A 25222-nucleotide genomic window follows, 5' to 3' on the forward strand; every position below is an offset into this window, starting at 1 on the left:
AGGGAAAGACAACACTAACAAAAACAAAAATCACAAAATCCTCCTTGCATCTGCTATATATTTAAAGTAGTTATTTGTATAACAACTAGGACTCACTTATAGTTGATAGGAGCATGTTTAGTTTTCAAATTTTCAATATATTTAAACCTTCAAAGATTATAACACTAACAACTTGTAAGGTTACTAAAAGAAGAGAAAAAGAAAAAAAAATGAGGCTATTAAAACATGCAATATACCACTACAGATCCCAAATTATCAGGAAAAAAAAAAAAAGAAACACATAGCCTAATGACTTTGGATGTACTGATAACTGGGCAGCAAATTTGAAACTGAGACTCTCTTGGTCACTCTATCTCAAGCTACATACTTTGGCAGACAAAGAAAATGCAGGATAAAACCAATGTTATTTCTATTATAATAATATTACAAAGTCTACTAATAATGCATTTGAGAAAATTTCGCAGGGAGTAGAAATTTTCTTTTGTACTCTTTACACTTTTAAAAACACTTAGGTCAATTAACACTATGAGCTAGGGAAGAGACCCTCATACACTCACTTTTCATGCAAATAATTAATGTGTTAGTCACAAAGCACTATTCCGTCTGACTTGGCCTCTTTTAGTAAAAACTTGGTATTAGTGTATATCTCTATAATATATAACTATTTTTGTAAAATCATCTATAACCAGACCTTTTTTCATTAATCAAATAATTGTTCTTTATGTTAAAAGAATGTGACTCTACAGTCCTTTCCCATCTACCTTTATTGAAGTAAGTTTCACTCTCCAGGGAAGACATTATCTGCAGTAAAAGATGGTGGTTCTTTTAGCAACTTCCATATGAAATTATTTTATGATGGTAGATTGTGGTTCTCCATATTGGAATTGACTGAAGAGACAAGAATAATCTGACTATCCTGGATAGATGAGAATGGAGGGCTGTAGATATAATACACTTCTGTGTTTGCCTTCCCTTCCATAAATTTTTAAATACTGACCTAATCTAATACCAAGCTGTAGATAACAAAAATATCTTAGCAATGAAATAAGCTGATGGACATCAAAGAACTGAGTCTGGTCTGGGATTGTGTGCAGAGACATTCTATTTGTAATCAGAGAGATCAAAGCATACATTTTGACACTGACATGACTGCTATTCACAGAGATGGTTCTTAAAAAAAAAAAAACCCTCTCCACACATGAAAATAAGCTTTTTATTTTTAAATAAAAATGGGCTATTTCCTTCCATTTAAAAATTCTTGACAGCTCTTCTTATTAGAGGAGGGAGGGATAGTGGCAACAAAGGGTTTGACAGAGATGGTTCCTGAAATTAAAATCAGCCTTTTCTCAAAAGAACCTTAACAAAAGACTTTGCTCAGCCTGTCTGTGGAAGAGTGCATTGCTGCATCTAAACTACTGATACAGGAAGGGCTGAAAAAGAAATATATACCACCTTGTAGTCCTACAGGTCTGAAGACATGCAACACAGCTAGACCTTCTTCCCTCCTCACCTCATACCTATTCTTCAGTAGCAAAGACTGGAGAATCTGATGATACATGTATTTTCTTTTCCATATGAAGTAACACCTGCCATAAACTAAGGGAAGGAAGGATTAAAAAGGATGGAGTGATTATAGGAAACAGCAGAGCAACTCTGTATAAGAGTAGAGAAATGAGAGATTCCCATTCAAAATTAATGATTTATCATTTACTATTAATTCTCAAAGTATGATAATTTTTGTTACTGTATGTATATTTCCTGTGGAAATTGTCTTAAAGATATCAACTGAGGTATTGCATATTAAGCTCACAACACAGCTGATATCTTAGGTGTGGTATAACTTTTAGATGGTGGTGGTATAAGTTTGTGAGTTAGTAAATGCACATTTCAGTTTCAGACAAACTCATGGCTTGCAGAGGATAAATGTAATAAATCAGTCTTTCATTAAACTACAAGTTATACTGAGATACAAGTATTTTATTTATATTTCCTTATGAGTATGAAATACAGTCCAGGTGGAAATCTCTGCTTATTTAATCACTGTGAGTTAGATTTGCATTATTTAAAATGTAAATTCCTCCCTATCCTCAAAGTTGAGTAATAACATGATTTCTTGATGGAACTTAGAGTTCTGGGTATATTTGCCCATTATTCCCCATATAAAACAAAGGCAAAGAAATAAAAACATTACCTGATCACTGAATGTTCTTTCCAGTGACTGCTGTCAAGTTAAGGCATTTGCAGTCCTGTCTGCAGTATACACTGAAAGCTCATAATCATTGGTTTAATTAAAGTAAAATTAAGGGTAAGATATTATCTTTAAAAAGGGAAAAAAAAAAATCCACTAACCATCAAAGACTTTTGTCCTCAAAGTATTATTTTGTGAAATATCTAAAGAAAATATACTTAGTATCAGTCTTATAATAATGAGCCAAATAAAGAGAAATATCTAACAAGGGTAATTAAACCATAAATGTGTATTTTAAAATGATAGAGCTAGAGAACATAGAAGCACATTTGATGGGGCAATTTCCATTAAATACTAGAGTTTATGTAGCCACATTTTGTAAATCTAAAAACCCATGCATTATTGCATACCTAATATAAATAAAAATAAAGCATAAGTCTAGAAAGAAATAGTTTCCTCACATGGATTTTCTAAGATCCAGGAAGCATCCAGAACATCTACAGCTGCCTTGAGTCACAAATCTGGCCTTGGGAAAGGGTTTTGTGAGTTGTTACTTTGCCTGTATTTATAGTCCAGAGGTGAAAGCAAGCTGGATCATGGTATCAGACTGGTAAAACTGTGCTTCTTTTCAGAGTGTGGTAGAGATGGAGTTTGAAAGGAGATGATGAATATTTGAAAAAATTCCACTTGTGTGAGATCTCTGAGAGATTAGTTCAGGAACTAGAGTCTGTCTGAGATGATTTTTAATACCTTACTGCTGCTGCTGCTAAGTCACTTCAGTCGTGTCTGACTCTGTGTGACCCCATAGACAGCAGCCCACCAGGCTCCGCCGTCCCTGGGATTCTCCAGGCAAGAACACCGGAGTGAGTTGCCATTTCCTTCTCCAATGCATGAAAGTGAAAAGTGAAAGTGAAGTCTCTCCGTCGTGTCTGACTCTTCGCGACTCCATGGACTGCAGCCTACAAGGCTCCTCTGTCCATGGGATTTTCCAGGCAAGAGTACTGGAGTGGGTTGCCATTGCCTTCTCTGTTTTAATGCCTTATATGACAGTTCAACAGCTTTTTTTTTTTTTTAACCAATCATGATTCTATTACCTTTTTATTGTTATGATTGGAAAGATAGTCCTTTATGGTCCTTTAAAATGAATATTAAAATATTTTAAAGACAAATCTGAGTTATCAGAAGCACGCTTCATAAGCTTATTGCTTTTGTAAGCTGAAGACCACCATTTTGTTTCTCAGAGGATGACTTACTGCCATTTGGATACATAGCCAAAGGTTTTGGGAGTGTATTCCATCAATTCACATTCAGCATTTTCCAAGGATATAAAAAATATATATATATTTTACTGAATAGGACAATGAAAGATTAGAAGCTTGTTAGAACCATTTTAGTTAAATAGCTAACAACTTTTTTTATATTGGAAGAGATTCCTTAATGTGGTCAGCAAAACCTGGAAAAGAAAAACCTAAATATTTATGTAAATAAATAAATTCACTCAAGATAATGCTACAACTCAAAATAAAATCACAGTCCTTACATCCTTTCTAGTTCTCTAGTCCAAATTAAAAAAAACTCAGTCCATGCATCTTTTCTATCTCATCACTTGGCATGCATATCACAGATTTGAAGGGTTTTGGTTATTTTTGCAGATATATGATTAGGATGTAAAAATTCATTATGTAAATACTCTCAGTAAACCAGAAAAACTCTTTAGATAAGTCATATTCTGAATATATATACATGTACATATATATATATATAAAACTTGGAAAAACACACATTTTTCAATGTAAAACTTTAGTTGAATTTAGAAGAGTTCAATAGTAAATTTCAAATAAATTTTTTTCTATGTTTGATTTAAGAGATAAAAACAGAAAGTGAAGGAAATTAAGACCCACAGCATTTTATCCTAATTTGGTTATGAAGAGAACTACTGGAGTCCAAGATTTACCAAAATACAAATGCTGTCAGCTTTATCCACAGGTCTACAGAGGTGTTGGTACCTTCTGTTACAGGATATTTCTCACCTCTTTTTCCCACTTAGAGGTAGGAACTGCAGCAGGAACGTCTTCAGCTGGACAGATTTCAAAATGAATTTTTACAACCCAGATGATGGACTGGTGTATTTCAAAAGTGAACTCATGAGTTTTATAAACAACTTTCTCTTGCTCTCTCTTTTGTTTTTCTTCACTAGCTACATCATAATGGAGGAATAACATTTTAAAAATTTTGAATAGGCACTTACTGGAATTACAGTTAATCCTGATACAATCTAGATGGGGAAGAATAGATGAAAAATGAAAATTTATCCTTCAAGGTAATAGCTGCAGACATCCAATAAAATCACAGTCCACCCTTCCGGGGACAGACACATGCAAATATGGCCACTCCATATCATTTATTCTTTACATACTTCTAGAACCCAGATTCTTTGTTATAAAACTTCACCATTGGAAACAACAGGAGAAGAATTTTTTAAAAAATGGCCAACTCAAACAAAGCTACATGGTGACAAATCTAAGTGAAATAAAGAATTGTTAACTGTCAAAGATGCTTGGCTTAGACTGGCTGCAGCTTTCTTCCCATCTGTGAAAGAACAAATCATTGTTTACAATTTAATTAAAAAGTGCTCCGTCACAATGGGGAACAGTGCAAGCTCAGCTAGGCTCAGACATCTTGGACCTCCAAAATCTATTATCCCGCAAAGGCCAACAGAATGCTTTAGAATCGTGGTGGTCAAACGGAGAGCTAGTTGAAATTATTCTTATTTCACTCTAATGTATTTATTATTATTGTTGTTGCTGTTGTTACTATTACTTGCGTGGACAAAAAAAGGTAAACAGCCAGGAGTTAGCTGGATTCCATGCCTTGTATTAATTGGAGAAAGAAATAAACACTGTTTCCTTTAGAAACTCTAGTGACTAAGGAGTAGTGTCATTCCCGGGAGCACGTAGGCCTATTCCTCTGTTAGGAGCTAACTATGTTATCTCTATGTAATAAGGTTCATGGTTATTACTGCTATTGATTTTTCTTTTCTTATACTTTCTTCTTATATAAAAGCAGATTCCCCAAGAATGGAATGTTTGACCTGAATAGCGTAGATTATAATTGTAAGGGTTATCTTTAAAGGACCATGTGGGGTGTTTTATGTTTATTTTATATGTAGATAAATATTTGTTGGATTTGGTTGTTGTATTGAATGCCTTTGGGGAACATGAAAAACACAAACCTAGATTCTGTTTCCATATAGCTGAGTTTGTCATGTGTCGTCAACCGCATCAGAAAAGTGGTTGCAAACAGCCAAGGATCAGCATCTACACAACTCTTTCCACAGAATGCTTTGCTGTTAGAAAATTCCCATGAGTGTGTTCACCTCCTCTGGCTAACAGCCCCTTTACTGAAACTAGGCAATTTTGATGGGCTTGTAGTAACCTATCATTGTCACTAGAGGGAACTCTAACAGAAGAGTAAAAAAGTATTATGTGTTCTTCCGTAAAAAGAAAAACAACCTTATTATTGGACTTTTAAACTTAATGTTAATTGAATGTAATTGTATGAAACAAACTACTAATGAAATAATTTTATATTTTATGAGCTACTATTCTGCCCAGCACAGTTTGATATATGTGGGGTTTTCACAAATGCCATACCTCATCACATTTTCTTACACTTTTTGTAAATCTATGTAGTCTTGAATTTTATTTTTCTCTTTCCTCTTATTCCTTATTGTGTGTGTTCAGTACTTCCAGGAAATACAGTAAAACCTCATTAATTTGTACTCCTATTATTTGGAGTTAATTTTAATATTGAAACTTATTGGGCAGAATATCTGTAATTCTTCATTCGCTATGAGCAGATTGTCTGAGAAAAATGAAACAAATAGTGAAAGGCCAAGTTTGGAAAAAAAACTGATTTCCAGTACACCGATGGAGCAACTTTAGTGAAACAATGTGCTAATTATGGATAATTCTTAACCACCCAGTAACATTAGCCTTGTAAGACCTTTCCTTAAGATTTTTTGAGCTACTAATTTGTGTTTTTGAATGTATTTGAAAACAAATATGCTTACATTATTTTTTTTAGTCTACAATTCATACTCTTTTTTTTAATTTGGCCTGATTTTCCCCTAGATTTTATCCAGTTTGGTGAGGTTTTACTGTAGTGACTTTTTCTGAATGCTACAATTAAGCAGGAAAGCATTATTTTTCTGCGGAAGAGTCTGTGTTTTTAGTGTTCTCATGGCTGCTTGCTGAGGGCCGCAGACTTTGGGCATTGAAGGGTTGTGGATTGTTGTTTGATAGCAAAATATCACCACACAGTATTTCCAAACAGAAAAGATGGGATACCACGAAGGTAACTGTTCAAAGGAGAAGCCCAAGGATAGATAAAGAGCAACTGTTGATCTAAATCACAAACTAGACATTTGACATTTTATAGCATGTGCTATCCAAGTCAAAGTTGGTGGATTTTTATTTTATCTGAAAGGATTTTATCTATAACCAATCAGAATGTCAGTCAATGTAAAAATAGGAAATTCAGTTTGAGGCATCATCAAGCGTAATAATTCATATTTTCAATAATCTCATTAATGCACATGGCTTCCCTTTTAAGAACCCTCAGTGGAAGGAACCACAAAACAGTAAATTATGTTAAACAATATAAAAACAATAAAAAGATGTCCCCAAAACCTAAATGAATTTAAATAATGGAGATGAGACTATTAAGTGTTTTAACTTTCCATGGCAAACAGGCTACTTGATAAATGTTTGCAGGCAAAACTGAACAAAAAGTGAAAAGTGTTAGTTCAATGGGGGAAGGCGAGTTGTTACCTAGGTTGACCGTCAGTTTCACACGCCCTGCGTCCAGCTCCAGGCGGAGGGTGTCTGCTGAGTCTCTGGAGGTGGTTGCCATGAGAATGCCATATGCACGCTGGGATCGAAACCGTAAGGACACATCCTCAGCCTCCGTGTGCATCACCACCGGGAGCTGGATTTTCATAAACATACTCCCGTCATAGCTCAGAACTGTTGCTTCTATAGTTGGGAAATAAACATAAAAGCTCTGGGTCAGTTTAGTACATATAAACTTTGAAAAGGAAAAGCATGACCTATTAAAGGTTTCCATATAGAAGACAAGACACAAACTCGACTCATCTTCTTCCAAAATGAGCAATTTTTTTTTTTTTTTAAACTGGAAAGAGAAGTCACAGGAGAAGTATCTCTTAAAGTTCAAAGCAGAGGTGGCTGCACTTCCGTTTCTGTACCTAAAACAACTTCTATCTATAGGATTCATCATGTAGGATTATCCATGTTCATGGATGCATATCTTTTCTCAATAGCAGAGATCATATTATGTGTGTGTGTGTATGTGTGTGTGTACAGCCATAGTGCAAGCCTGGCTTGAAGTACTAGCTACTATTTATGCTTATTTGTATACGGCTAGGCCACTGATCAGCTCTGTGAAATTAAACTCGGCTCGAATCCTTCACTTGCAAAATGAGAGGGTGCTACTAGAGCATCTCTAAGGCCTCTTCTTACCTCAAAAGCCCATGATTCTAAGAAAAGTTACTTTTATCATTTAAAAAAAATAATTTTGTGCCCCAATACAATCAAAAAAGAAACACTAAAATTATGACTTAAATACAGGAATCAAGTCAACACTTTTCCAAAGGTGATGTTCAGAAACAGAAGAACAATTGGTATTACCAAACAACAGGTAATACATGTTCTGAGTCACTGGGGTGAACAAGGTAATTCATTTTCACAAAGACACAAACTGTAACTTCATATTAAAGTTCATTTGCAGATAAGGGGTAACTTAAAGCATTACCTGTAAGCCCACCCTGGTGTTCTGAAAAAATTAAGCTATCGCCAAAAAGTTACTATGTACCTGGGTAACATTGAGTGAGGATGGAGGTGGAATTGAAGAGCTTGTATGGATGTGTGCTACTAGAGAAAAGTAGATGGCTTTAATGGAGAAGTTGCTTAATTTTGCATGAAACACAGAGAGGCAAAGAGCAAAAGTGTTGATCTCAAACTGACTGCTTTAAGAAATAGTCAGCACCCCTTCATGTTAAACACCATATGGTTGTGGAACACTGTGAAACAAGTATGAATCATGTTGCTTTGTCGTGGGTTCTGATAACTCAAGATACCATTTAATAAAAGAAAAACTACCTGAAATTAAAACAAACTAGGAAGTTCTCATTCTCTTGACTATTGACAGCAATGAACTTTAGTGATACAACCATGACTATTATTAAGACTATATTTTGGAGCTGTGGTTTTGCAAGATTATCTTCTCAAAATCAGGAAAATCAAGTATTGCTTCTAACAGACTTCAATCATTAGTTATCATCTAAGGGTTGAATGCACATCCAGAATCAGTAAGGCTTCCAGAGCTCCCTGCTTAGGACCTTTCTCTTCTCTCTACCTCTTAAGGGATCTGGGTCAATTCACATGCTCAGTCCCCCTAATACTTATAAACAGTCCTAACTTCTCTCCTGAGCTCCCTCAAACATCCATCAGCCATTGCTTATTTGACATCTCCAATTTGAATAAGATACACACACCAATAATGAACAAATTCTCCAGCTCCAATGAACATGCTCCTGCTCCAGTGTTCTCCATCTCTGTAAATAGCTTAACGCCATTACTCAGATCTTAACCTTTCTGCTTTCTTTCTTACCCTCTCTGCCATGTCCAATCTGTTTGCAAATCTGCAAGTCTTGTAGACTCTAATTCCAATCTACCTTCTGAATCAATCAGTTTGTGCCACTGCAGTACATCGGACTCTGCTCCCATGTCTCACATAGATCAATGAGGATAGCTCGCTCAATGGCCTCCCTACTTCTATTCTTTCTCCCTACACATAGTGGCCAAGCTAAATTTTTAAAGGAGCCAATCTGATCATATCACTTCATTACTTCATCTAAGCACATCCACCCCACCCACCCCTAATCCTTCACCTCCCTACCCTTCGCCAATAGATTCCCACCACTGCAGTTCGAATAAAATCTGTATTCCTTGTTTAACTTATGACGTTTTGTGTGCATCAGTCCAGTCCATCTCTCAGCCTCAGCTTTTAGCATGTCCTCCCTCGTTTAGTAAATTCCAGCCACACTGATTTCATCTCTCATTCAAGTATTTGCACTTGAGGCACGTTCTGTCTTAAAAGGTTTCGGCCCCAGATCTTTACATGGCTGGTTCCTTCAGCATTCAGATTTCTGATCAAATGTTACTCCAGATGTACCTGTTGCAAGCACTCCTTTAATTCTCCCTCCAGTTATTCCATATCTACTTAGCATTTTTTAAGTTACCATTTCTTATTTGTCTGTAATCTGTCTTTGGCCTTTTGTATGCATATCATTACAGCAGAGGCTGAGTCCTCCTACTTCTTTCTCTATCATCAGCCAAGTGCACCAGGCACAGGGCAGAGCCTTGATAAACATTGACTGAATTAATGATTGGATTTGATATTGAAGGTATGTGAAAGAGCTTATTTCAATTTGGATATCATGTATATGTAAATACTAATAAGATTAAGTATTTATTCTATTGTAAGTGAATCTAATTTTGGTGATGTATATGAACAAAATATTCCTTAAAGTCTACATTGGAAGCCATAATAATGTCATAAAAGACATTCTATGAGAGGGGTCTGTTTACCAAAATAGGGGTCTCATGGCTAAGCATTTACCTAAGCATTAAGAAGATAAAATATAATCCCCTTAAAATATGGTGGTTTTACATCATATCACATAACTATCAATGGATCATATTTTTCCAATAGATGAGATCAGAACAGATCAGATCAGTCACTCAGTTATGTCCAACTCTTTGCGACCCCATGAATCGCAGCACGCCAGGCCTCCCTGTCCATCACCAACTCCCGGAGTTCACTCAGACTCATGTCCATCGAGTCAGTGATGCCATCCAGCCATCTTATCCTCTGTCGTCCCCTTCTCCTCCTGCCCCCAATCCCTCCCAGCATCACAGTCTTTTCCAATGAGTCAACTCTTCGCATGAGGTGGCCAAAGTACTGGAGTTTCAGCTTTAGCATCATTCCTTCCAAAGAAATCCCAGGGCTGATCTCCTTCAGAATGGACTGGTTGGATCTCCTTGCAGTCCAAGGGACTCTCAAGAGTCTTCTCCAACACCACAGTTCAAAAGCATCAATTCTTCGGCGCTCAGCCTTCTTCACAGTCCAACTCTCACATCCATACATGACCACAGGAAAAACCATAGCCTTGACTAGATGAACCTTTGTTGGCAAAGTAATGTCTCTGCTTTTGAATATGCTATCTAGGTTGGTCATAACTTTCCTTCCAAGGAGTAAGCGTCTTTTAATTTCATGGCTGCAATCACCATCTGCAGTGATTTTGAAGCCCCCCAAAATAAAGTCTGACACTGTTTCCACTGTTTCCTCATCTATTTCCCATGAAGTGGTGGGACCGGATGCCATGATCTTCGTTTTCTGAATGTTGAGCTTTAAGCCAACTTTTTCACTCTCCACTTTCACTTTCATCAAGAGGCTTTTGAGTTCCTCTTCACTTTCTGCCATAAGGGTGGTGTCATCTGCATATCTGAGGTTATTGATATTTCTCCCGGCAATCTTGATTCCAGCTTGTGTTTCTTCCAGCCCAGCATTTCTCATGATGTACTCTGTATAGAAGTTAAATAAACAGGGTGACAATATACAGCCTTGACGAACTCCTTTTCCTATTTGGAGCCAGTCTGTTCCATGTCCAGTTCTAACTGTTGCTTCCTGACCTGCATACAAATTTCTCAAGAGGCAGGTCAGGTGGTCTGGTATTCCAATCTCTTTCAGAATTTTCCACAGTTTATTGTGATCCACACAGTCAAAGGCTTTGGCATAGTCAATAAAGCAGAAATAGATATTTTTCTGGAACTCTCTTGCTTTTTCCATGATCCAGCAGATGTTGGCAATTTGATCTCTGGTTCCTCTGCCTTTTCTAAAACCAGCTTGAACATCAGGAAGTTCACGGTTCACATATTGCTGAAGCCTGGCTTGAAGAATTTTGAGCATTACTTTACTAGCGTGTGAGATGAGTGCAATTGTACAGTAGTTTGAGCATTCTTTGGCATTGCCTTTCTTTGGGATTGGAATGAAAACTGACCTTTTCCAGCCCTGTGGCTGCTGCTGAGTTTTCCAAATTTCCTGGCATATTGAGTGCAGCACTTTCACAGCATCATCTTTCAGGATTTGGAATAGCTCAACTGGAATTCCATCACCTCCACTAGCTTTGTTTGTAGTGATGCTTTCTAAGGCCCACTTGACTTCACATTCCAGAATGTCTGGCTCTAAGTCAGTGATCACATCATCGTGATTATCTGGGTCATGAAGATCTTTTTTGTACAGTTCTTCTATGTATTCTTGCCATCTCTTCTTAATATCTTCTGCTTCTGTTAGGTCCATACCATATCTGTCCTTTATCCAGCTCATCTTTGCATGAAATGTTCCTTTGGTATCTCGGATTTTCTTGAAGAGATCCCTAGTCTTTCCCATTCTGTTGTTTTCCTCTATTTCTTTGCATTGATCGCTGAAGAAGGCTTTCTTATCTCTTCTTGCTATTCTTTGGAACTCTGCATTCAGATGTTTATATCTTTCCTTTTCTCCTTTGCTTTTCGCTTCTCTTCTTTTCACAGCTATTTGTAAGGCCTCCCCAGACAGCCATTTTGCTTTTTTGCATTTCTTTTCTATGGGAATGGTCTTGATCCCTGTCTCCTGTACAATGTCACGAACCTCATTCCATAGTTTATCAGGCACTCTATCTATCACATCTAGGCCCTTAAATATCTTTCTCACTTCCACTGTATAATCATAAGGGATTTGATTTCGGTCATACCTGAATGGTCTAGTGGTTTTCCCTTCTTTCTCAATTTCAGTCTGAATTTGGCAATAAGGAGTTCATGGTCTGAGCCACAGTCAGCTCCTGGTCTTGTTTTTGCTGACTGTATAGAGCTTCTCCATCTTTGGCTGCAAAGAATATAATCAATCTGATTTCGGTGTTGACCATCTGGTGATGTCCATGTATAGAGTCTTCTCTTGTGTTGTTGGAAGAGGGTGTTTGTTATGACCAGTGCATTTTCTTGGCAAAACTCTATTAGTCTTTGCCCTGCTTCATTCCATATTCCAAGGCCAAATTTGCCTGTTACTCCAGGTGTTCTTGACTTCCTACTTTTGCATTCCAGTCCCCTATAATGAAAAGGACATCTTTTTGGGTGTTAGTTCTAAAAGGTCTTGTAGGTCTTCATAGAACCGTTCAACTTCAGCTTCTTCAGCGTTAACTGGTTGGGGCATAGACTTGGGTTACTGTGATATTGAATGGTTTGCCTTGGAAACGAACAGAGATCATTCTGTCATTTTTGAGATTGCATCCAAGTACATAAGGTTTCCCTAAAGAAAATCTAATAGAATTTGCTCAAAAAATAAAGCATGACTGTAAAGTTGCAATAAACAGTAGGAAAAAAAAAACAAAACTGCTTCTAGTATAATCTTAAAGACACTTGATCTCTACCATACCCCTTCCTAATTTATAGCCAATCACTGTCCCTATCTATAAAGCAACATATATTTGAATAAAAATTTTAAAGCCATTATCAATCGTTCTGTTACTTTGGTGTTATGTAGATACAAGGGCCAAAATATTTTTAGTTTTCTCTTATTTAATCTGTAAATCTAGTCTCTATTATTCAACTATCATTTTTTAAGATTATCTCATTCTTGTATGAAATATAGCTTAATTTGATTAAAAATTAAGTAGAGGGAACATTCTTTTAGAAATACAGATGACTAACAAGGGATTATAAATATTGTATAAAATACAATCCAAAGTAAAAAAGAAAACAAGTATCATTGGCCTTTAATATTCTCTGAAAAGCTGCAGGAATGAAATAACAGTAAAGTAATAAAACTCGACTGCCTCTGAGTGCCATTTTAAACAATTCTCAATGTGAAAATAACCTGTTGATAAATTACAAATGAATGCCTAAATGATTCCTCATAATTAGAGTTAACGTTTAATTAGACAAGAAATGGAAAATGTACAAGGTTGTAGTTGAGAGCTGCCAAATAAATGGTAAACAACATTCTGACATTTGAAGGTTATGCTATTTGGCAGCATTCTTTAAACATTAGTAAACTTACTTTACCACTTAGAACACAAAATAATTCTTTAAGAAGCTAATTTCAATATAGCACTTCCCAACAAGGGAGAAAAAGTTTCAACTTTGTCTCCTCTGTCTCCTTCCCCCTTGTCGTTAAGTTTGATAAATTTGCTTTTCTGTGTTATTCCTTCTTGCGGTCTAAAGTGTACACCTGTGCTCAGTTTTGCCAAAAGGCAGTCACATATTGTGATCAACGATGAAAATCAGACAGGGAGCCAAATTATATTGCTCTGACATCTGTCCCTCCATCTGGTAGAGCTTTAACAAACAAGTATAAAGTAGACCTCTGATGATACCATGTACATACAACCAAAAATAATTTCTGTATGACCAGTCTCCACAAATTTTCAGATTTATAAAATGTAAAGCAGGAGAGAAGGTGTTGAATTTAATCTATATTCAATTGGATATGATTTCTATGCTACTCTTCTTTATGGGATCAATACACATTCAAGCAAAATACTATTTTCTTATTTGCCTAAGTCAGCAAATACTCTGATCTTTCTTATAAACTCTTTTGCTTACGTAGTGAAGAATGATTTCCTATAATGTGATTGAAACAGCATTCCCCATGAGCACTGTCCGAGGACTTGAACATGCTTCTTTATAAATTAACATGTATTGCTTAATGACTGTAAAACAGAAACTTTGAAAATGCCTTTTTAAAAAAATTTCAAGAGCTGTCAGTCAACTCTTGCGTGATCAACAGCCTTATGTGATCAGAGTATATGCGAAGAACCACAGTCAAAGCACTCTCTTTGGAATTGGAAACCCTGAAGGCTGGACATGATCTTGTGTTGACTGAACTAGGGCAGAGCTGGGAACTGGAGAGCAGCCAAATTCTGTGGCAGTGAACATGACAAGCATCCCACTTCACTCTTGTTCCTGGGAGATGCCATAATGTGAGCAAGAAAATTAATTCTGAAAAGCAAAGACTTCTCACAATACACTGGTTAGTCCAGAAACAGAAAACACACAAAAATGACTATTTTCTCTCCTCAGTACACAACCAACCTGGAGACAAAGAAATCTGCAGAAATTTTCAGCCACTTGTCAGTTAAAAATGTATGTTGAAACCCAGTGATGAAACTTGCTATTAAATTCTTATTTGCAAATCTGCATATGCTTGCCACCCCTCCTTCTAATTATTGCAACATATAAATAGCCCCTTTCCCTCATTCTGGTTTAGGGAGCTCTAGAATCTCCCTTCTTATTTCTGCCATATGCAGTAGTGGAATACTGCCACAGGGTGGTACACCATGCATATGTAACTGGAGGCTTTTGTAATTTGTGTGATGGCTCAGTTATACCCTTTGCTAGCTTCACTTAAGTAGGAGGCATCAGAATAAGTGACAGCTCTCTGAGTGATTAAAATGAAAACAGAGTCTTAAATTACACAGGTCTCCTAATCTCACATCATACTTAACTATAATTTATCTTGCAAGCTTTGTCACTTTGTTGTTGTTGGCTCCTTTGGGCAATTTCTAAAAACTATACTATGCAAGCAAATAATTTAGAAGGGGAAATGTACAGAGAATATACACCTTACACATGAAACTATGCACCATAATTAACCTCTAATGACTATTCACAGGAATTGCAATTAGGTACTAGGAAAATGAATGAATCTATGTGATTAAAATATGTATCTATCTAGAGACCTATCTCATTGTAAAATCCAGAACAGTGGTAGTATTTTGGTGGGTAATTTAAGATCATCATTAGATTATTAGGTTATGATTATTGATTGTCACAGTGATTAATGTTATCAATAGAACTGATAAGCTGATGAACCCTCTCATTAACATAAAGAATCAAAGCCACATTTCAACTTTAGATTTTGCCAAAAAAAAAAACCAAACACTTTTTCTCTAGAAAGTGTCAGCTTAACTAAATTAAACTATTTCAGGAGTGCAAAGGCAAAATGACTAGATGTGTACGGCTTGAAAAATAGATGGCAGTTTCCTTTAGGCTAAATGTCTAAGAGAGCAATGTTATTTGGAGCATGAGAGGACAATGGGATAACTAGTCAATATTTTTTCATATTGATTTTTGTTCCATTGTTGAAAATGAGTGGCAATGAGTATAGTGACTAAAGCATTTATTTGAAACTCTTGAGTCGATGAAAAAATGTACTTAGACTTATTTGTTCTGCTATTTCTTCCTTTTGACTGGTCTCTAGATGAGCAGTGGCAGCTATCACACTTTACTTTTCCTTTAACCCTTATTCTCCTTCTGATGGGAGAAGAAAAGAAAAAAAAAAAAAAAATGTAGCTTTGCCTTCCGCTAGAGAAGGAAAGGGAAGCACCCATTCAGAGCTTCCAGACACAATAAGCCTTAATATCAAATTGGTAAAGAAACCTTCTGTAATCAGTTGGGTCTTAGACCAAGGTAAGTGTCTCTGAAATTAGGGTGCATTTCTGAAAATACTGGTGTAACTTAAATGGTTTAAAATCATCTTACTCTTCAAATTTCAACCTTGAGAAGGTCGACTAAAGTAAAATGAACAGGCTCAGTGTCAGGGAAGTTGCAACTTACAGCTTAGCTTGCTTTGAATGCTATTTTTGACCTACATATTACCACTGGATGCCAAAAGTATGCTGGATTCATTCGTTTTATTTTTTTATTTTACTTTCTAGTGTCTGGAAATTAAAAACTGGGCAAAAGAGACAGTGATTGTCTATGATACATCTTAGGCCCATACCCTCGAGGATGCAAAGGACCTTACTATGTATTCCTGCGATATACTTAAAAGGGCTGTGCATTCCCAGAATCAAGCCCTTTGAAAATCAATACAGACTTGTCAGTAAAGCATCCGTGTGGCCACTCTGCTTGCAGAGTTTACTTCCCCAGAGCACATATTACATTTCAATGGTCATTTAAGGTGTGAGGTCCACACTGAATACGTTTTTCATCTCAGGGGAGTTGGCTGCTTGGATTTTGGAATCATACCTCTCTCACAGGACCTGCCAAGATAGCCTGTTCCGGAACAATCGCAGACATATCTGTTCCACCCATCCCTGCACATGCCGTTGTTTTTGCAGGGGTTGCTAAGGCACGGTTTTGCTGTTTCTCTTGAGCAGGAGGGCTTCACGCCAGCCGTACTTTGAACTTCAGCCATTTGCCGGATATCTTTGCTCTGGCCATCAATGAACAGATCTCGTATGCAGCCCACATAGCCGTAGTTGAGCAGCGCAGTCCACACCTCGGTGGGGAAGACGAGGCCAGCCTTATTTTCTGGCAAGCCTCCCAGGTACAACTCATCATCCAGGTCCAGAATCTCACTCTCGCCAGGAGCGGTGTAAGGCGTGCGCAGCGTGTTGACAGAAATGGTACCTGGTGCAAAGACAAGAGAGCACACGGGTCTTTACAGAAGGCAACCTCCTCTGAACATCACCCTTTCTTTCCGCCATCTGCCTGAGGGTGAACCCCTTGAGGGCAGACATTTCTTATTTTTCTTCCTATTCCTGGTGTACTTCCCAGGGAAATGAATACAAACCTGAGGAATCAAGGAACTTGAAGAATAAGGCAGACTGTCATTAAAATGGTTGTTATTTCACTTTGGGAATGAAAACCAAAGTATACAGGCAAGAAGGACTTCTGTCAGCCTCCAAGAATTTAGGGGGAAAAAAGAAGGAAAGGAAGGAAGGAAGGAAGGCAGAAAAGGAGAGGAAGGGAAAGCGGGAGAGAACTAGGGAAGAGAAAATGGCATACTTATCACTCTCTAACAGGTCAGCCAAGACGGCAAGAGAGGAAGAGAGGGGAGGGAGAGCGGATAAGGGGGTGCTTGTTGGGAGACGGTGAGGGAGAGGGAGAGAAAGAAAGAAGGAAAAATTGGCATTCTGTATCACTCCCTGTAATAAAAGCCAGGCTCTCTTTGGTTAGTGTTCATTTGCAAAGCTGGTATGCATCTGCAAATCAATGAAAGCTTGTGCTGTGTCCCTATCTGTAATAGACTTCATTGTTTTTTTTTTTATAGACTACAATATGTTGACAGATTATAGCAAAACCTGACTTCATCACACTTAGCTGTATGAATCTTGATTAGCTCTTGTGGCCTCAGTTACTCATCCATAATATGGCCATACTAATATGACCTACCTCATATGAATGTTAAATAAAATAATACAAGTAAAATGTCTGGTTTGTAGTAAGCACTACATAAATGTGTGTAATATGATTCATCACAAGTCAAGTTAGGTGTTTATTTTTTTCTTTAAACCAAACTAGTTACGTATTTAAATTAAGTTATTTTTTTTCTTCCTCACTACAGTGTGAGGAGAAAATTACTCTATTAGTTTATAAATATATAGAAACCCTAGTCTTAAACATGGGATTAAGAGCTAGACATTTATGTGGGATTACTCGAAGATCACAGAAAAAAATATATATTTATGGAATCCATTAAAAGAATAGGAAAGATAGAAGGCATTTTCCTGATTAAAACTTCCCCAGTGTACCACCAGATTACTCAACAATCCACTAATATTCTATTTCCAGAAATATCTTTGCAAAAATGCAGGTATGATACCCAAAATGGACACCACACTGACCCATTTCCAGATTATTCCAGATTTCTTTCTTAGGTCTAGACCATAAATCAGACTAGAAAGAGTCTAACAAGAGAAAGAGAAAGAAGACTCAGGGATTTAGGATGTAGACACACAGGAGATGCCTGAAGACAGAAGACGGGGTACAAAATGTGGGGACAGAAAAGAAAAAGGTAATGTGTGTAGAGGGTCAGTGTGTGTGCTCAGTCGCCTTAGCCACATCTGACTCTCTGTGACCCCGTGGACTGTAGCCCACCAGCCTCCTCTGTCCATGGGATTTCCCAGGCAAGAATACTGGAGTGGGTTGCCATGCCCTCCTCTAGAGGATCTTCCTGGCCCGGGATCGAACCTGGATCTCTTATGTCTCCTGCATTGGCAGGCGGGTTCTTCACCACTGGGAAGCAGGAGAGTAGGAAGATGTGTTTTAGTTGAGCTGAGACCCGCTCCAAAGGGAACTACGGCCTGCGGTGAATGTGCAACGTGCATCTAAGCACACAGGGCTGCGGGGCCTGCACTGTGCCCAGGAGACCCTCAAATCCCAGCAGAGGCGCACTCTCCAGTGTGAGCAGTGTAATGGGATCTGTCTTCATGAGGGAGAAGGGCAATGGAAGCTGCTGACAGAGACTGTGCAGCAGGCCAAGTCATTAAGAGTGCATTTGTCTCTCTAGATTTCCACAGAAAGAAACGGAAAAGGCTCCTAGGGGAGAAACACTCGGAGGCATTGCTATTTTGGCCTTCCAAAGAGGAGAGTATAATAGGGATTTTGGAGGCAGCAAAAGAGGAAAATGGCCAAGTACTCATTTACTGTTCACGTTTGTGCAGGTGTCTAGAAGAAAATTCATTAGAAATACACGGAGCAGAAAATCCTACTTAGAAAAATATTTTAAAAATCATTTAGGGGAAATAAAATAGATAATTCTGAGAGATGGTGACACTGTTCTAAATAGAATTTCACCACATGCATTTTAACTGTCCAAAATGCCCTAAGAAGTAAATTAAGACACGATCCTTAACCACTGCAGCAGCTAAAGTAAGTTAGAAAATGATGAGAGTTAAGTATTAATGATAAAAGCAAAAGTGGACATAAAAAAAACAGCATATGTTGAAAGCAAAGTTTTGAACACAAGGAAAACAATGACTTAGGTTTTTAAGATTAAAGAGAGAGGTGCCAGCCCCTATTTTTAATTAGTTCAAGAAGACTTTCTGGAAATGAATACATATTATTGAAACACAACTGTTAGGAGACACAGAGTAAGTTTTACAAGACTGGGGATATGTTGAATCCCCAGACTGGGGATATTTTTAAAATATTCAATTTTCCCCATACACCATTTTATTCATGGAATAAATTTGATTTAGCTCAGGACTGGGAAAACACTGTGAAAAACTGTCTTGTCCTCATTCGTGGTGTTATGATTCTGACACTAAGGATGAGGATGTTTGGAGGAGTCCTAAGATGAGGAAATCCAGTAGCTTGCATTAACACTTCACTCGGTCTCCTCTGCATAGTTTGCAGAGTTCGGTACACTCTGGGGTTTCCGTCTTCAGTATGTCTACTCTCTTGGGGCAAATCTGCTGCCAAGTATTTCAGATAATCATCCATGAAGAGTTTGTCTGACAGAATGGAGTGACTAGGTCTTCTAACTATGGTGCATTAGTGCCTGCTCTGAACAAAGTATTTAAGTTCAGGTATTTCTCTATGACCCATCCCAGTATGGCTCAGCTGCTAAAGAGTCTGCCTGTAATGTAGGCGATACAAGAGACGTGGGTTCAATCCTTGGGTCAGGAAGATTCCCTGGAGGAGGAAATGGCAACCCACTCCAGTATTCTTGCCTGGGAAATCTCATGGACAGAGGACCCTGGCAAGCTATAGTCCAAAGGGTCACAAAGAGTCGAACACGATTGAGCAACCAAAGATTATGTCTCTATGGATATTCTTGCTGTGGCCAGAGTAAGATATTCACTATTACTTTGAGATTAGAGTTTTCTGATCACAACTAAAGTTAAACCATAGTTTTCATGCAGCCCAGTACATGTGTACACATACACACACATATATTCACACATTGAAATATCTGTTTAACAGGAAAATCTCTCTACTACTTCTGAGACACTCTGATAATGTTTTCTTATAAGTATATTAATACAAATGCTAGACATGACCCACCAAACTCAGAACTGACAGGTTGTATTCTATGTTCAAAAAACACTGAGAAGTTACTATCATAAAGGGTAAGATCGCTCTTCTCCTTATTATCATTTTGAGAGACAGTCTGAGACTTCTCATGGGAAGAAGAATAATGAAAGGCAGAGAAGAAGCAAAAGAACACAATCCTAACTTTGCATCAAATATAATCCAAGAAAATCAAAACTTTCATTTAGCCCCATTTTCAAGGAATGGAGTCTCCATGAACAAATGCATGTATTAGATATTATTCACTGAAATAGTTTACAAACAAACAGAATGAAATGACTGTGACCCAAAATCACCTACATGCTTTACATGCTTTGTCAATTCACTTGTATGTTAGAAGATCTTTGTAAAAGGTATGGCAAAAAAAAAAAGGAAAAGGGTAGGACTTGAGAGGGAACAGAAATTATTATTTTCATGTTTTGAAGATTCAAAGAGTAAGAATTTATTTAAAATAATACCAATATTTTATTACTTAGTCAAACTCAAAATAGAGATTGATATTTTAGGCTTCCCACGTGTAACTGTCCTGAAACACACCTGTTTCTGGTAAAGGATTTGAATCCCTAGTTCCTTAATGATTTTATTATTGACATGAATCAAGGGACCTTTTTACCTAAGCAAAAAAACTCATGATGGAATTTCCAAATTCAGTCAAGTCAACTTAACACTTACATAGGAGAACACTGAAATTTCAGTATTAACGTTCTCAGGTGCTATAATTGAATTATAAAGGCAATGATTACCAAGAAAGTATGAAATGAATATTTAATTCTTATTCATTGATAATTAAAGGCCATGAGTGGTTGCTGCAGTTGTATATATCAATAGAAATTAAGCATTTCCAAGGGTTGAGGTATGATCATATGTAAATAAATACTTAAAAGAAAACAGAAATCTGAGTGTGCTATTGGATTACCCCTCTATCATTTTTCCAGGAATGACAAATACTGGCATGTTCTCTTTGAAACAGCTTGATTATTTCACACATTTTACCTTCTTCCACTATAATTACATGTGAAGTTTCTGGCAAATAAAACATTTTATGTAAACACTGTTATATCTGAGCTGCTATAATATGTAGATGGCAGTCATATTTGAGGACTTACTTGGATTGGTGTTTCATGCTTCAATATTTAAGAATCCAAAGTATTTTGCTGTGCTATTTTACTTTTAAAGAAATGAAATTTCAGCTGAAAACAAAGGTATTTATGTACATAGGACTTTTAACATCTTAATATAGAAATCACATTAACTTGCGTTTGTGCTCAGTAGCTTAGTTGCATCTAACTCTTTGAGACCCCCATGGACTGTAGCCCTTAAGGCTCTTCTGTCCATGGGAATACCCAGGCAAGAATACTGGAGTGGGTTGCCATTTCCTTCTCCAGGGGGTGTTCGTGACTCATGGATCAAACCCACATCTTCTGCATTGGCAGAAAGATTCTTTATCACTGAGCCCCCTGCGAGGCGCCCACGTTAACTTATATTAACATTTAAATCTAGTTGTATCCATGGTATGTGCAAGAGGTAAAACAAAAGTAATAAACTAAATAGATTAGGCAATATTTAAAAATATCCATAAGCATAAATAATATAAATTCATCTTAACGTAAGAATATACATAGGGGAAAACTTAACTATAAAAATGGAAATTAGCTTCATGTTTTGGTCTGGTATTTATAAATTGTTAGTTTCTACTCTTTTTCTCATCCAGTTCTTCCTGGCTATTCTATTTCCCAATTAGCTTAGAGGGTGAAAAGACACATGAAGCAAAGGTGAGATTTAAAACAAGTTAATTTGGTTTCAAGTTTTAAATTATTGCAAAAGTTTAAGTGATTGAGAAATAAGGAATAGAAAGTGTGTTCTAATGGGAAATGATTTTACCTGGTCGAAGGAAACCAATTTTCATGTTCTAGCTTTGCAACTAACTAGCTCAGGAGCTTAGTCAAATAACAGATTTATTAAGCTTCAATGTGTCTCTTACGCAAAAAACGACTTGCCTGGATGGTTACTAAAATTCTTCAGTGAGTAAAATTTTTGTAATTACTGTTTAAAATATTTTTTTAGTTGAATATAAATTAAATCTATCTGTAACTCTGCTTCGAGGGAAGCCCAAGTGGCTCAGTAGTAAAGAATCTGCCTGCCAATGCAGGAGACGTGGGTTTGATCCCTGGGTCAGAAAGATCCCTTGGAGAAGGAAATGACAACCCACTCCAGTATTATTGCCTGGGAAATCCCGTGGACAGATGAGCATGTAGGGTTGTAGTCCACGGGGTCACAAAAGAGTTGGACAGGACTTGTTGACTAAGCAACAACAATTCTGTTTCACCCCTCATTCCTGAAGAAAATCAGGTTCCACAAACTTATACACTTACTTGTCAAATTTAGTATCCTATTAACAAAACCAAACTCGGTAAAAAGGCATAATACAAGCGATAAAAACAGAATGAAGCACTGATTTCAGTGTGTGATGCAAAATGAAAAATACATGATTCCCATAAATAGTAAAAATACCAAAATATTAACGATGGGAGTTTTGAAGTAGTACAATCATAAATGGATAGTTTTCTTGCTTTCTCTTTTCTTTCTTTATTCTTTCTTTCGTTTTAGTTTTCTAAGTCTTTTAAAAAACAACTTCATGTATTAGTTTTATAATAAGAACTAAAATTAATTTTGCTTTAAAATAAAACAAAAATATAATCTTAATATTCTGTTTTCTGGTTATTACTATGTATTTCTTGTTTACTTGGATTACTGTGAGCTGGGAATTTCAGAAATTAAACAGATAAATGAAAAAATAAATCTTGAAGCAACACTTAAAAGTTAGATATTTCTTAGTAAAAGCCAAGAGAAAGGAGAAAAGGGCAGCTCATACACTGCAGATAAGAGTGTAGACTGGGACTTCTCTGGTGGTCAAGTAGTTAAGTACTTACCTGCCAATGCAGGAGACACAGGTTCGATCCCTGATCTGGGAAGATTCCACATGTCACAGAGCAACTAAGCCTGGGTTCCACAATGACTGAAGCCCTGACACTCTGGAGCCCACACACTGCAACTACTGAGCTCATGCCCCACAGCCACTGAAGCTCTCATGCTTTAAAGCCCATACTATGCAACAAAAGAAGCCATTCCAATGAGAAGCCCATACCCTACAAGTAGAGAGTAGCTCCCACTCTCTGCAACTACAGAAAGCCAGCAACCAAGACCCAGCAGAGCCAAAAATAAGTAGCTTTTTTAAAGAGTGTAGACTGAAACAGCTTGTAGTAAAATAACCTTTATCTTTAAAAATGTAGTTAACACGGCAATTGCAGTTCCCATAATCTATTCTACAGAAATTCTGACCAATATGCATAAAGATATAATATAAAGACTTTCATTATAAATTAGTTTACAAGTGGATTTTTAAAAAAGTTAAATGTCCTCTGTGAGCTGGGAATTTCAGAAATTAAAAGATTTATGAGAAAAATAAATCTTGAAGTAACATTTAAAAGTTTGATATTCCTCCATCAACAGACGAATATTATAATAGAGGAATAAGTAAATATTGATATCTTTAAACTAGAGATATATGATATTACTATAAAGGATGGCCTAAAAAAAGTTAATATTTTTAAATCACCCAATAATTGGTAAAGAGTGACCTTTATGTAAAAAAGAAGCTGTACATTTATTTTATTTGTGTAATTATATTTATAGATATGCTGGTGCCTAGGAAAATATCTGGAATTTTTCAACACCAAATTCTTTTACCAATGGAAGTGGGGAGTGAATTCATTATGAAAGTGTGTAGAAAAGAAAAACTTTTCACTTATGTATTTTATGAGCTGATTAAACTTTTTCACTAACAGTACATATTTATATGTTTCAGATATGTCATGAATTAAGCACAGGCACATATACAAACACACATACTCATAACAGTATATTTATACATATGAATTTTTAAAATGATCATACGCAATGCTGGGAAGTTGTAAATATCAATCAAGTGACATATATCACAGCAATTAAAATATTATTTTCTAGAATTTCCACAGATTTCTGCTCAGCACTCCATAGTGACAGCCACTATGGCTGTGTGTGGTCAGTTAAATACTTATTTCTTTTTTTTTTTTTGGTGCTCCCCCACACTTTTCTTTTCCTTTTTGTAAAATTTTAATTGGAGGCTAATTACTTTACAATATTGTGGTGGTTTTTGCCATACATTCACATCTTGAGGAGGCACTTGACACCAAGGTCCAGCGTCTGCCCCTTGAAAGAGTGGGCTAGAAAGATTTAGTAGGTTTAGAAACAGAGGTTCCACCTCTCTGAGTTTGTCCTCTGTTGATGAACATTTTAACTTTATTTTTTTTAATTCACTGTTTTAAACTAAATTATAATGAAAGTCTTCATATTATATCTTTATGCATACATATCAGTCAACCAACTCCCAAGACCAATGTATAAAATAAGAATGCCAAGTTACTGATTCTGTTGAGAGATTAGCCATCACATGATATGAAATGTTTCCTCAGAGATGCCAATTTATAATCCAAGTGTGTATTTATTCATTTATGATGGGAGTTTTAATAACTTTAGCCTAGGGTGGTTTGACACCTTCCCTTATCGCAGGGAAGATGACCTGCCTCTGTCTCTGTAGTGGGGTGGAGTAGTCAAGTCCCTCGGGCAGTGCTTAGATGGGGACTGCCTGTGTTTGCCTCCATGACTTTCTTTCCTACAGATACTATAAACATTGATACATTTGAGTCTTACAGCCCAGGAAGCTTGGTGAAGGTGCCTCTGCAAACTCTGCTCTGATTCTTAGATGCTGCTTCCATAATTCCCACAGAATAAGTGTTGTTACTTTAGATATTTTTCAGTTAAAAAAGAATTAATGATATTATATTAAACAAATAGCCTGAAAGAGTAAGTTTGTACTTTAATTGCAACTGTATAAAATATATGTACCTGTTAACAAAAATAGGGGAAGATATGCAAAAATGAAAATGTTTTGAAACTGAAAACTGCTATGTGTGTTTGTATATGCACTTGCTTAATTCATGACATGTGTGTACTTTACATTTTATTAAATTGATCCTTATATTCATTTATTTATTCTGAA

The 25222-nt window shown here is 36.7% G+C and overlaps 1 protein-coding gene across 23 annotated transcripts in view; it reads right to left on the reverse strand.

The window, feature by feature from the left end:
* NRXN1 (neurexin 1) overlaps positions 1-25222 on the reverse strand; it is a 1220650-nt gene that overhangs the window by 652789 nt on the left and 542639 nt on the right. For 15 of the 23 annotated variants that reach the window (XM_025262304.3, XM_025262298.3, XM_044925898.2 and 12 more), the window contains 3 exons: positions 16333-16716; positions 7021-7224; positions 4437-4463 (listed from right to left, as the gene is read on the reverse strand). In XM_025262304.3, the coding sequence (XP_025118089.1) occupies positions 4437-4463; positions 7021-7224; positions 16333-16716 (615 nt within the window). The remainder of the gene's footprint in view (positions 1-4436; positions 4464-7020; positions 7225-16332; positions 16717-25222) is intronic. The other 8 variants (XM_025262312.3, XM_025262311.3, XM_025262309.3 and 5 more) reach the window with 1 other exon arrangement.

Source organism: Bubalus bubalis, chromosome 12 (assembly GCF_019923935.1).
Source record: "Bubalus bubalis isolate 160015118507 breed Murrah chromosome 12, NDDB_SH_1, whole genome shotgun sequence".
Classification (NCBI taxonomy): domain Eukaryota; kingdom Metazoa; phylum Chordata; class Mammalia; order Artiodactyla; family Bovidae; genus Bubalus; species Bubalus bubalis.